The sequence below is a fragment of the Rissa tridactyla genome, chromosome 2, assembly GCF_028500815.1.
Source record: "Rissa tridactyla isolate bRisTri1 chromosome 2, bRisTri1.patW.cur.20221130, whole genome shotgun sequence".
Taxonomy (NCBI): Eukaryota; Metazoa; Chordata; class Aves; order Charadriiformes; family Laridae; genus Rissa; species Rissa tridactyla.
In genome coordinates this window covers 37,643,529-37,656,961 of record NC_071467.1, presented here as the reverse complement: position 1 = coordinate 37,656,961, position 13,433 = coordinate 37,643,529, and the positions used below count along the sequence as shown (strand labels likewise).

The 13,433-nt window shown below is 37.8% G+C and overlaps 1 protein-coding gene across 1 annotated transcript in view; it reads left to right on the top strand.

Annotated features, from left to right (window-relative positions):
- Positions 1-13,433, top strand: part of PREX2 (phosphatidylinositol-3,4,5-trisphosphate dependent Rac exchange factor 2) — a 186,678-nt gene that overhangs the window by 164,127 nt on the left and 9,118 nt on the right. The window contains exons 39-40 of the mRNA XM_054192997.1: positions 3,703-3,805; positions 10,650-10,717. Coding sequence (XP_054048972.1) covers positions 3,703-3,805; positions 10,650-10,717 — 171 coding nt within the window. The remainder of the gene's footprint in view (positions 1-3,702; positions 3,806-10,649; positions 10,718-13,433) is intronic.

Here is a 13,433-nt window from a genome sequence, read left to right as displayed (position 1 = left end):
AGAAGATGTTTGAAAGTTTGTATTTAATCTTCACATCAATACTGTCATGACTGATGAGAGACTGGGGATAGCAGGCAGGGGCTGGGAGCAGCTGCAGTCCCTTCTGGTTCTTGGAAACCAAATGGGTGAAATGAGGAGTTCTCAGCCCAGTTGTGCTGGGAAAGCCAAATGTCTGTGCTGCCTTGCTGCTGTAATCTGTCAAGGCAGGGAATTTGTGATTCTAATTGACATAAATTCTGAGATGATGAATTCGGGTCTTTTGTTTTTCTGGCATAAAAGAAGGGATGAGAGGAAAAGAGAGGGAGTGAGAACAGATTTTGATTTGTTTACACTGTATAATATATGGATTTGGGATTTATACTTCCCATAGCAGAACGTTATGAGAACACTGAAGGAGTTTTTCCCCTAATATTTTCCTTGTTTGTTTTGTCTGGGCTGATTGCATCCAAATGACCAGATACTTTCAATGGTCAGAACTGCTTCCAAACTGCTTTGTAAACTTTAATACCATCTGCTCATCAGCTCTCAAAATGGGGGAGAAGGGTGGATTATTACATATTGCGCTTATTTGCTGGCAGTCCTTGATGTTGAACCTTGCTCAGACCACCAGAACAGTCTCGCCATATGAGGAATTCCCAGCTTTCGTGTTGTTTCATGAAATTGTACAAGTTGTATTGGTTTAAATTTGCATTTGGTTCATCTTTCTGTGCTTGGCAGTCCTATTGCTGAGGTAATTCCAGTTACGGCGTTTCCATGTTACCATCTGATGTTTTGTGTGTGTGTTTGTTTCGTTCACAGCTGGTTTTCAGAGCGGTTTGAATTGTGATAAGGAATATGTAGTAATTCAAAAACTATATTTGAAGGGCTGGGAGAAAGCACCAGCATGTAAATACATGTTTGCTATTGAGTCGGTTCAGCATAGCACCGTGGAAGGTTTATATGATCAGTTTTATCAGAGGACTCAGTATTCAACAAAAATGAAGCTATTTGAGTGTTGTTTTTTGTATTTGGAAAGTAGTAACCTTATTTCATAATTACAAAAGCCATAAACGGTAATTTTAATTCCCCATTCATCAAACCTTTTACGTGCCTTAAGAGAAACACAAAGTCCAGCGATGTTAACTTGCATTTCTAAGAAAATAGTATATTGAAATGCAGCCATGCCACTGATGCTATTTTAACATTTTTAACATGCATTAATGATTAAGAATGTTTTTTAAAAGAAACACTGGATGTATCTAACCAGCATTACTGTCGGACTTCACCTCGAATGTAAAATGTTTTATTAAAGAGGTCTGATAATAATTAACATCATCATCACTGCTGTCATCTTGAGTGTCTTCACTACTAATTTGCTAGGATACGTTTAAAATATTGTCCTTAGAATGACTTTTCTTTTTTGCCTTGAGGTGAGATCTTCAATGTTAGTCCCATTGTTTCAGGACTGTACTGTAGTTGTTGCCTAGCTTCATAGCAGCCTTTAAAAGAAATCTTCATTATGCCATTTCACTCTTTGTCTCTGCGTTTCCCGCTCCGGTTCTGTCTTTATGTACACACTTGGCAACCTTATTTCTGAATCACGGTTGGCATTGTCAAAGTGTAGATGGCTCATAATGTCCGTAATCACCAGCCATTTCATCAGGTTTTGGACAGTGAGCAGTTTGGCAGTCTTTTGCGATCACAAGATTACTGTTTGCACCTCATTCCTCAAGCTGACCTTCATTTTGGGGGTCCTTTTGTTCGTTTTGGTTCACGCATGCAGAATATGATTTTTCTGTTCTTTCAGACTTTTAGGTTCCAGGAAGATGGGATTTATGGGAGAGCTGGCTCAGTAACCGGTTGGCTGAAAGCTGAGCTTGGAGCCCATTAACCTCTATTATACCTACAGAGAGACTTTTTACCCTTTTTCTCTGGCTTAGATTACATGTGTCAAATTAGATTTCAGATACTTTTGCTTTTTCCCCTTGTCAGTGGGACAAAGCTTCCTTTGCGGTCTGGTCTTGAAGGTTAGATGTTTAGATTATGATGCTGGTAAATATGAGCATGTACTGTATTTGTGCAATATTTCACCTTTCAAAGACAAGATGAAAGCACAGTGTTTAGAATTTCTAGTCTAATATTTAACTACTGTGCACCTTAATCAAACAGAAAACACAAAAGACCAATAGATTTTTGCTTCAAGTTAACTCTGAGGTCAGTGTATACAAGAAACTGGGGAATAAAAATTATTTCATTACCAAGGAAAAATCACTTAGCTTATAAATTTTTAATGAAAGGCCATTAATAAAGCTACAGATCAAATTTAATATCTTCTACACTCACTACTGTGAAACTTTTTACAGTCCATAAATTTACTTAAGCGGTATTTAAAACGTGTCAGGGTGGGGTTTTTTTTTCAGTGAGAAAATCAGCGCAGACACATTTTTTCCTCCTACAGATCTTCTGCTCAGCAAGATGAGTGTTTGATTGAAACATATTGTCTGTTCTGTGTGCATAATGTAATCTATGCAGAATCTTTTGGTCAGGATTTTGCCAAAAGGCTACTCAAAAGTACGTTTTAACCGTGTGTCTTAGTTTTATTATTTGAACTTGAAATATGCAGCTTTTGTCAGGTTCTGCTGAGGTAGGATCGTTTTCTGTACACCTCATCTTTCTGGCTGAAGAGATCTGATTATTGCAGTACTTTGGTTGTGAGGAGAAAAATCATCTAGCAGCTTACTGGTGCAGAATGCAGCCACTCTCACCTCTTGGGTGATAGCAGCCCTCAAACACATTGCGCTTTTCAAAAAGTACCTGTTTCTACTCAGTTTTGTTGCCTTTATCTGTGCGTCTTCTACAGCTTTGGTCTTGGTTGTATGAGAAACCATCTATCTGTCCTCATTCTCACCATGACAACTGAAATCGGATGGCATGTCCAAAATGACTTTCCCTACTACTTCTTGTCTGGTGCGATGACAGGTTGTCCTGCAGAAAGATCTTTAGCTCTGAAACTTTCCTGGTTGCTCTGACAGAGCCATTACAGCCTTTTCATTAGGTTGTGGTACCATGATCCGTTTTTCTCCTCAAGCATTTCCTTGAAAAGGATTGGCAAAGCAGGAGACAACAGTTTATTTGAAGGAATGCCCTATTTATTTATTTTATTTTTTGAAAGGGGTAAATGTCTCTTAATTTTGGACTGAACTGCACTAATGTGCCATCAGAATAACCAAGGTAAATTAATGGCAAGAGGTCAGGTTCCTGGTCCCAAAGCTAGGGTCTGCATGAGCAGTGGAGGGTGAGAGATAAGATAAGGTGTGCAGCAACCACTTGGAAAGGGATTTATACAGTTACAAAAAATCCTTCTCCTTGAGTTGTCACTCTCTCATGCACTTGCCAAGCCATAGTTGGGTTGTGTTTTCTACTGGTTGTTTGTTTGGTTTTTGTTTTTTTTTTTTTTTTTTTTTTTTTAAACAGCAGCAAAACAAGGCAAATAAATGCATTTGTCTGTAAGTCAGCAGGAGCACTTCTTACACTCAAAATTTTTCTAATTAAGAAACATTTCAGTGTTCAGGCTAATGCCTGCATGGGTGAGGGAGGGATAGGGGGCCAGGTCTACTACAGTATTTTTATTTATAATGTTTTTAAAAAAGATAATTGATCTGAAAGCAATTATTTTAAGGAAACTACTACTAGGAGCTAGCTGACTTCTGTCATCTGTTGCAGGTGCACTCTGAGTGTTACCCTGGAGCAGGCGATCATTCTGGCTCGCAGCCACGGGCTACCTCCTCGCTATATCATGCAAGCTACGGATGTCATGCGCAAACAGGTAAGATGCTCACTATGGGTAAGATCTTGATGTTTCCGAACAAGACGTGTTATCATCCAACAAGACTGACTTGACCAAGCATTTTTTTTACCTCCATCTTAATGTTGTGTAATGCCTGCGCGAGTTTTGTTAGTCTGGGTATTTAGTTGAGTTTTTTTAATTCTCTTCCTCTATTGTTGACTGAAAGGGTGTGTTTTCTTTAAAATAATGGAACAGGCTGTTTTTAACCAGATGCTTGCTTTCTCTCTATGTGTAAATGGATCATAATTTCTACAGGGTTATATATTTTCCTTAGTGGTTTTTGTATAGTAACTGCTGTGGTATCACCTTACAACAGAATAGTCTGTTCAGTACGACAATCTTTATTTTATTATATATTATCCATAAAAATAACTTAAGATTATTAAGTATTGTTAATAAAAAATGACTCATGTACTGAATGAAGGGGAAGTGTAGGAAGGAAGGGAAGAAATAAATATCCTGGTTCTTAACTTTCCAGGCAGGATTCCTGAGGACAATGTGCTTATTTTGAAGTAGTGTTTTTCACTCTTTCGTCGTAATAGAATATTAGGATTTAGAGGCTGTCGTGGATAGATAACCACCTCAACCTGAACTCAGTGCTAAGGTGTGACAAAAAAAATGCTGGCCTAAAAGGCAATATCAACTGAAAATGGGGGTTATACTCGACTGCATTGGCACAATTTGTCCTAGAATATCTTGTTATCAGATAAATGCTTTCAAAAGGATGTTTGGAATCTTGGAAGGAGTTCAAAGGAGGAGCACGAATGATCCAGAGGTTGTTAGGCAAGGCTTATGAAGTGAAGATTAAAGAACTCAACCTATTCAGTTGATCAAAGAGAGGTTGAGCGGGGGCTTAATCCCTCTGTGTGCATATGGAACGTATATCCCAGCCTGTGGTAGCTTTCAACCTTATGACAAAAGCATAAACAAGATACAGGATGCACTCAATCTTGCAGTGAAAAAAAAGATAATTAAATATTGGAACAATTAATCACAGATAAGATTCATAATTTGTGGTTTTTAATTTGCATCTAATTTTGTTAGTTTCATTAATTCTGCTACATATTCTGTGCAGCAATCACAGTTTAGTTATGAAAATGATTAAACAGCTGTACTTCACTTCTAACTTGCTGTAGACAAAAATACACATATGCTAGATCAAACCTTTAATCTTTAAAGCAATTGCGTAGATATTCTCAAGCCATAGCTTCTGATGAATTATACGTAAGCGCTGATGCCTGACATGGATACATCAGAGTAATTAGTCTCATTCCTTTTCGTATCGGACTTTCACTGTATTGGGTGCATAAATTAAGTTTCTGTGGTGAATAAATACCCTCGACGTTCTTGAATCAGATCATGCTGATCTGCTCAGGAATTACAGCTTTAACTTGACTTGTAAAGAAAAATACTGCTCTGTAAGGATAAACTTGCAAGTATAGGTTGATGTGTCTGCTCCTGAAGTTCTAGACAAAAGGCCAATCTGAGTATTTTGCAATCAAAAAAATGTGGATGTAGAGTTTTGCATATGTCTGATTGCAGGATGTGCTCTGTCAAAGGCCGCCTTTTCAATGTACAGTTCTAGACCATTTTCAAAAATGCTGATTCATTTCTGCAGTTTATTAAATGAAAGGCAGAATGAAAGTAACTTGCATGGGTTTGAGCAGCTGTAACTGTACTTGCTCAAATAGAGATATGGAAAGAAGCCTGCACAGGGGCTCCGTTCTCTGCAGTAAACAGCTGCTGATCAATAGCTGTTAAAGATACCAATATCTCAATACCACCCACAGACACTGCAAAAAAGTCTGCTAGTATATCAGGCCAGGCTTTTTTTCACACATTCTTCTTCTTGCAGGAAACCACTACAGCATTTAATAGAGTGATAATCTTTTGTTGTAATTTAAAATCAGTCTTGGAGTTCTGTAGTAGAAATATAACCCTCCATTAAATTCTAAATGTTTTGGAGTAATTTCAACAACGCGCTATGGTATCTTCTAGAAACCTGTTCTGGATTCAGTGTTTAAATTATCTGAAGGATTTAACTGTCAGGAGTATAATGCAGGCCATAAAACTTGGAGGGGAAAACAAAAAAGGCTTCTTGGGGTTTGATGCAGTTTAAAGGCAATACATGTGTCTTTTAACTGGCTTAATATAAAAAAAAAAAAACCAACAACCAAACAAAAACTTTGTTAGCCCATTTACACCCTGAATCTTTTGTGAAATAAAGAGATTAGCCACAGGGAGGTGCAAATGAAAGGAGATCTTTTCCATCTGTTATTCTGGAGAAGCCAGCAATGTTAGCTCCTGGCAGTATCAGCTTTCCAGAAGGGGAAATTGTCTCCACTCGAAGCTGATACCTCTTCCAGCTTGGGGCACCAGTGCTGAATAACTGGAGTCACTTGACTGAATGGATGACCTCAGGAAGTGGTTCTTTTCTTTTCAATCGAATGAGGTCCATGATCGTGTTTAACAAGACTGATAATGGCCCCCACTGTATTGTTGGAACACTATGCAAAGTAGTTGCCCTGTCAGCTGTAATTAGGTATTCGCAAGCACCTGTTCTGTGAGAACTAAAGGAAAGAGACCAACTTGTTGGGAGTTGGTATGAACTTGGGTCTGAGAGATGCTTTTAGTTAAGTGGTTTCTGGTTTTTATCTGCTGATCCAGTCTAGACTGATTTTTAAAATCAAAATTTTGACAAAACATCCCAACTATCTTTTAGTAACTTTATTTACTCATGTATATTTATTCATGTAAACATCTGTATGCACAAAATACTATGTAAAGCATCCTGACAGGGGTGTGTTTTCGGGATGCAGCAAGGAGTGGGGAGGACGGAGGCCTAGGAAAGGAGCTGCAGGAGGGCACAGGGCTCTGAGGAAGAACAGTGACTAAAAAGCTGATAAACAGAAAAGACTAGGAGAGAATTTGTGTTGTCTTTTAAGTGAGTAATCATTTTTCCATGCCTTTTCATGAGCATAATAACAGCACTACATTTTGAGTAATTCTCATAAGAATTGTACTGATTTAGAGCCCTTTGAGCAGGGCATAAAGAGAATATGTTTTCTTTATGTGACTGGTTCTTGCTATCTTTAAATTAGTGTGTAGCTTGAAAATAAACCTATCACTCTTTTCTCATGGCAATGAGAAAACTGGTTCATATATGAGAGTCCAGATTGATGGTGGTGTCTCCTCAGAGCTGCTGGCATCTTTCACCAGTGCTCTGGCAGTACTGGTACGCAGAGGGAAGCATTCTGGAGCCACATAGCACAACTGCCCCTTATTGCCTACGTGAGACAAACAGTGTCAATATTTACACTGCTATAGCTTTAAGAATCATATTTGAGAAGTATAAATTAACAGTATATTGAAATAGAAATCGTGTAATGCTCAGTGGAGACAAAGAGATGTCATGTGGCAAGTTGCTAGTAATTCTTGGGGGGTTTTCCTCAAAAGAAATAATAATCTGGTGGTTGTAAGGTCGGTCTAATTTGTTCCCTTGACAAACAATAAATTACATGGTTGTATAAAGCTAGACTCCTTTTTAAATCAACGCATTTGATTTATTATGTAAGCAAGATACTAAAATTAATTTGTCTGGTGAGCAATGCAAGTAAAAATAGGTTGGTTTTGTTCTCAGAGGTAGTCACAGCACTGACGTTCAGGATCTACATGCGATTAATTTAGATAGTTTTCCCATGTATATGTATATTCTGGCTCTCAGTTATGTTAATCATATGCCAGTCTCAGCAGTCTGTCATGGTGGTGTTTCTTTATTATAAAATTTTAGAAAACAGCACGGAGGAAAGGACACTGAAGGTGATGAAGGTCTGGACTCAACTTGTCTAACTTTGTGACCAATACCGGATCAGCTTTCCTGTTGTAATTCATGACAGACACTTGTCATATCTGTTCTTAAACCTCCAGTAGTGGAGACTCCTGCATAGTGCTTCCCAAGTGGTCTGTTCCAGAGTTTTCTTAACCTTTTCATTAGGATGCTTGACTTGGTGCCTCATTTGAGTCTTTTTTGTTTTTTTTTTCCTTTTTCTTCTTCTATCTTTTTCCTTCAATTTAAGTCTCCTGTTTTATGTCCAGTATACTGTAGACTTAGAGACCAGATTTTACTCCCTTTTTAGCAGTAGACTTTTTAGTATTTTGAATGTTTCCAGAGATGAGGCATCTACCACCTCTCTGGGCAGCCTGTTCCAGTGTTTTCACCACCCTCGTCATAAAAAATGTCTTCCTTATATCTAGTCTTTATCTACCTTCTTTTAGTTTAAAACCATTGCCCCTTGTCCTATTGCTTCAGGCCCTACTAAAAAGTCTGTCCCCGATTTGATTATCATTTCCCTCATAAGCCGTCACTTTTGTAGATAGAATCATGGAATCTTCTTGGAATCTTCATGGTTGGAAAGGACCTTTGAGATCATCGAGTCCAACCATAGACTGAACATCAGTTCAGCTGATCTTTCTTTTTTCAGTTGTATTTTCTTACGTAACCATTCTCCCTATTGTCCTCTGAACTCTTTTCAAGTTTTTATTAACGATGAAAAGTAACTATGAAGAATTTGAAAAGGATCTTAGAGGATGTCATGATTGAGCAACAAAATGGCAGGTGGAAATCAGTGTAGGTAACTCTTAAGTGATGCACACAGGGGAAAAAACAAACCCCAGGTTGACATTCACAATACCTGACTCTGAGCTTGCCATTACATCTCATGTTAAAGACCTCAGGATATGGTAGAAAACATCAGCTCAATTCTCGGTAGCTATCAATAAAGCAAATCTGAAGTTATAGTGGTTTAGGCAAGGATAGATGACAAAGTAGAAATCATGTTATCATGACCCTTTATTTAAAGTGTCTGATGTTCTAATTCCTTCCATAAGTATATAGCATAATGGAAAATATTTGGAGAAGGTCAGAAAAAATGATCAGTGGTTGGGAATGGTTTGTAGACAGGACAGACAGACAAAATAATTTAGCTTCATGAGTGAAGTTCATGAAGTTCAGCTTCATGAGTGAAGGAGGATATGACAAGGGTCTAAAGAAAAAGTGGCATGGATAGGGACTGACTGTTGGCCTCACCAGTGCAGAACTAAAGGCATCAAATGAAACCAGCAGATTCAAACCAAATTAAAATAGTGGTTCTTGCCACAACAAGCTAAGATTGTACCCAAGATGTGGATCTCCTTCCACAAGATGCTTAGTGATGGGAAGTTATTTATGGGTTCAAGATGAGATGGAAAAGAATAGAAGAGAATTACTGAAATCGATTAAATACATACTCACTGCTGAACAGAGGAAGTATTGAGTGACTAATGATTGAATTCTGGAGGAGTTTCTGGGGAAAGACATGTTTGTTGTGGTCTGTAGTCACGTGTCTTGCAACTGTCGAAGACGAGCTTACTGAGCTAGAGGTAAAGCTAGTTAAGGTCACTTATATTCTGCCTTCAGTTTCACAGGTACTCTAGTTATTTTCTCTATCTTTAGAAGTATTTTTTTTTTCCTAAGAGAAACTTAAGGACACAGTATTTTTTGTGGCATGTGTTGATTTACATAAACTCTGAGAACCTACCTGTGTGTAACCAGCCAGCCTTTTTCATCTGTTGATTCCCTAACAGTGAACTAATACCTTCTCAGTTACTTGGGTAGCAGATTTCTGTCAAATGCAAAGTCCAGTCTTACTCTACGTATTGAATCACTGATTATACCGCATATTTACATCATGTGCAGCTGCCATTGCAGCACTGCTTGGAATGTAAATTATCTTTGATGTTTCACACCAATTTAAAATCTCACGGTAATAATTCCGAGATTATATATTTTTGTTCTCTCTTACTTTGTCCTGAATTTAGGTAGTACAGAAGGACAAATAAAGGGAGAATCAGTGTTTGTATTATAGACAGAAAAAGTAGTTTCCATCTCCTTTAAAATGTTAGAAAACAGAAAGAGACTGTAAATCTAACAGTTGTGTTTCTTTATGATGACTACTTTACATTAATAAAACTGCACTTTAAAAGCTGGACCTCATAATTTAAAACCAAATTCTACTAAGTTCTTTCATATGTCTGAGCTAGATTGTTTGCAGAAGAGTCTGCATTTTTCCACGTCACGATGTATGTTTTACATTCTGCAAGTCTTATCAACGTTCTCCTTACTGGATGAGTCAATGAGACAAAAGTGCTTTCATTATGGTTGTTCAACGGGTCAGAGAGACCAGCTTTTCCAGTTGATCCTGCTTTAAGCAGGTGTGTTGGACTAAACAATCTCAGGAGGTCCCTTCAACCTTTTTTCTTTTTTTGTGTGTGACTCTGTGATTATAAAGGAAGATCAGGACCTGCATTTTTCTGATCCTAATTTAGTGCCTCAATTTAGGCCATTTTTCTAGATTTAACTAGAAAACTATTCATAGGAAATAATCTGAAATTTTTGTTTGTTCAGAAGTTCATAGGAAATAAGTGACATTTCAGACAATAACTTTGTTATCCATGCCTTCTACAAAGAACGGTGACAAAAATCAAACAAATTGAAACCTTAAATGTTGATTTTTTTTTTTATGAAGTCTTTTGTTAGTAAGATATATGTGTACGCATTTATTTAATAACAAGGGGAAAGATTTTTGTCTCTTTTCTGCATATTTCTCTAAGTTGAGAATTAATGTACTGCTTCAACTTGTTCCCCACCTTAGAAGAGGATGTTTCGTGACACAGAGCGTATGTATTAATTAATTATAACCAATAGTTATGTTCATCTAGAAAGCTCAGAAAACTTTCTAACTTGTGTTGGAATAAATGAAGCAAAATTGTTGTTTTTCTTTCACAGGGTGCGAGAGTACAAAACACAGCCAAGAATTTAGGGGTGAGGGATCGAACACCACAGTCTGTCCCGAGGTAACTGATTGGTTGTGTCCTACACCGTGGTTTTGTTTAGTTTGTGCTAAATTCTGTCCTAGCTGCTCAGAAGCTAACGATAAACATTGACCGTTTTCTGCACTAATTGTTAAGATTTGGCTTTTAATGTACATAAAATCGATTACATTCTTAGCCATACAATTTTACTTAAAGTAATTAGTAGCAGAAATTCAGGCTCTGTAGCACTTCAAAATGTGCCCACTTTTGAAAAATGAAACCTAGTTCATGTTAATTATGAAAACACTGGAACAAGTCCTTCATCACTTGTGATGTTTAGTGGTTTTGGGGAAATATTCGTAACTAAATCCATAACCCCATTTTAATGAAATACTGTACTGCAATATCTCAGCAAAATCGTGTTCTAGTTGCTTTTAGAGATGATGTAGTCTTTCTTTGTCTCTTTCTGAAACATCCATTAGAATGAAAAATGTGACTGTTCTATATTTATCCAGCTTTTTAATGCTGTGATGGATTGCAGGTACCTGAAATGTTTCTTAACAAGCACAATACTCATAAATGAAAATAACCAAACAGCAATGTTCTTCGTTTTATCTTAAAGTGGTTTTATTAATCCAGCTCTAATTTAAATCTTTTTTTTTACCAATTTAAAACATAATGGTTTTCGTTGACTAACAATAACACATTGAATGAGCTAAACAGGTATGTGAAAATACAGAACAGACCCAGTGTGGTGTTTAAATTTTAGTAAGGAAACAACGAATTAGTAATACCTGATAGAGGTAACCACGTGAATGAACATATACACTATCTGTAGCCTCCGAGAAAGCCTGTCTTCTGGATTCTGACCAGTAATACTCAGGAACATTTTCTTCTTACTCAGTTTGCTCCCCATTTCTCAGGTGTCCCAGTTTCTCCCAGTAGGGAATCAGGCTACGGCTTATAATTTGTTTGTAACAAATCACTGCACATTTTTCTGTGCATGTGCTTGGTCTGATTCTAGAAAAGAAGTGTACCTTAAGTGTACAAGGTATGAGTAAATCTGAGTAGCAGCTTCTGTTCAGTTGCTGAGGAGCAGTATTTGTTGGAGCATATATGCCTCTTGCGTGCCTCATGAAAGAGACTAAGGAAGATCCAGCAAAAGTGCTGATTCTAGCGTAAACCCATCAGCAGTAAAGTCATTGCCTTTACCAGCAGGTGAGACCAAAAATTGTCTGACCAACTGTCTTGCGTTGTGGGAACCTAAGGCAGTAAATAAACATTTTATTACAGTAAAAGCTGTGAGAAGGCTTTTCAGATTTTGAACGGTATGGTTCTGGCCTGAAATGGACGACTCCTTTATGACATAGTTCTAGAGGCAGCCAAAGAATTGTTGCAAACTGAACTTCTCCCACCTCTAAACGACAGAGCACGTATCTAGATTCAGAGCTTTTGTGATAAAGGAAAAATCTAAGTTCTTAAAAACCGGGCCATGAGATATTTTTTGGCTTTACATCAGTTGAGGAGAAAAATACCCTCTTTCCAATTGACACTCCCACAACATAGCAATGAAAAGCTGAAGGAAAATTTTGAGATGGCTCCTAGAACATAGAATAGACAGATGTATCTGACATGCTTGCCAGTCAGCAGCAACGTCACAGGAATATCTCATTGACCTCCGTGTTTGGGGCATTTGGTGTATCGTTAGATAGATAGGTCACATAAGTCAGAATAGTCATCAGCAGGAGTGATACTTTTGCTGTATAGGTAAATGATACTGTGGGTTCTTAATTCTTTGTCTTGCAAAGAATTTTACCTTGTCTTCGTTTAACATCACTTTAACAATGTTCTCAGTTCTCTGCAGTTGCAGCTGTTTTCTGTCTTTTCTCAGCTGATCTGTTCATACCATCTCAAATAGTTCCATATATATTGACCCAGAACAGGCTGTTTCTTCTCCACACTATCTTCAGCAACTATAGCTCCTTAGGGATTTATGGAGCCTTGTTAATTTGCTTCAAAATTCTCCCACATCACTTGCTCTGCACAGACCTTGGTACTTGGGGCTGAGCTTTTCTGCGCGTTGTTCCATAGAAATTAGATTTTGCTAAAACATCACCAAGAACTAACCCCGCTTAGTGTCATGGTTTAACCCCAGCCGGCAACTAGAACCAGACAGCCTCTCACTCACCCCTCTTTTTTTCCCCCCAAAGGGTAGGGAGAAGAGGGAGAAAAGGAGAGGAAAGGATAAAAAACCTCATGGGTTGAGATAAAGACAGTTTAATAAAACAATAATGGAAAAATAAAATAACAATAATAACAATAAAAGAATATACAAGGCACAAGTTGCTCTCACTGCCTGGTGAATTGGTTTCCCAGCCCGACCTGAGCAGAGATCACAGATTCTCTCCCCCAGCCCCAGCCAACCCCTTTTTATACACCCAACATGACGTCTATGGTACAGAATATTCCATTGGCCATTCTATTGTTCTGTCTATGCTCCTCCTCACCTTCCATGGGAAGCTGGAAAAAGTCCTTGACTAGTATAAAGATCAGTTAGCAACAACTAAAACAATATGCATTATTGACATTCCTTTCATACCAAATCTGAAAACACAGCAAACACTACAAAGAAAATTAACCCTATCTCAGCTGAAATCAGGACGCTTAGATGAGATTCTGACAGTAATTTTATCTGTCTTTTGCCAGCTTTGAATGTTACTGCTTTATGACACTAGCAGAATAAAATAACTCAAATAAG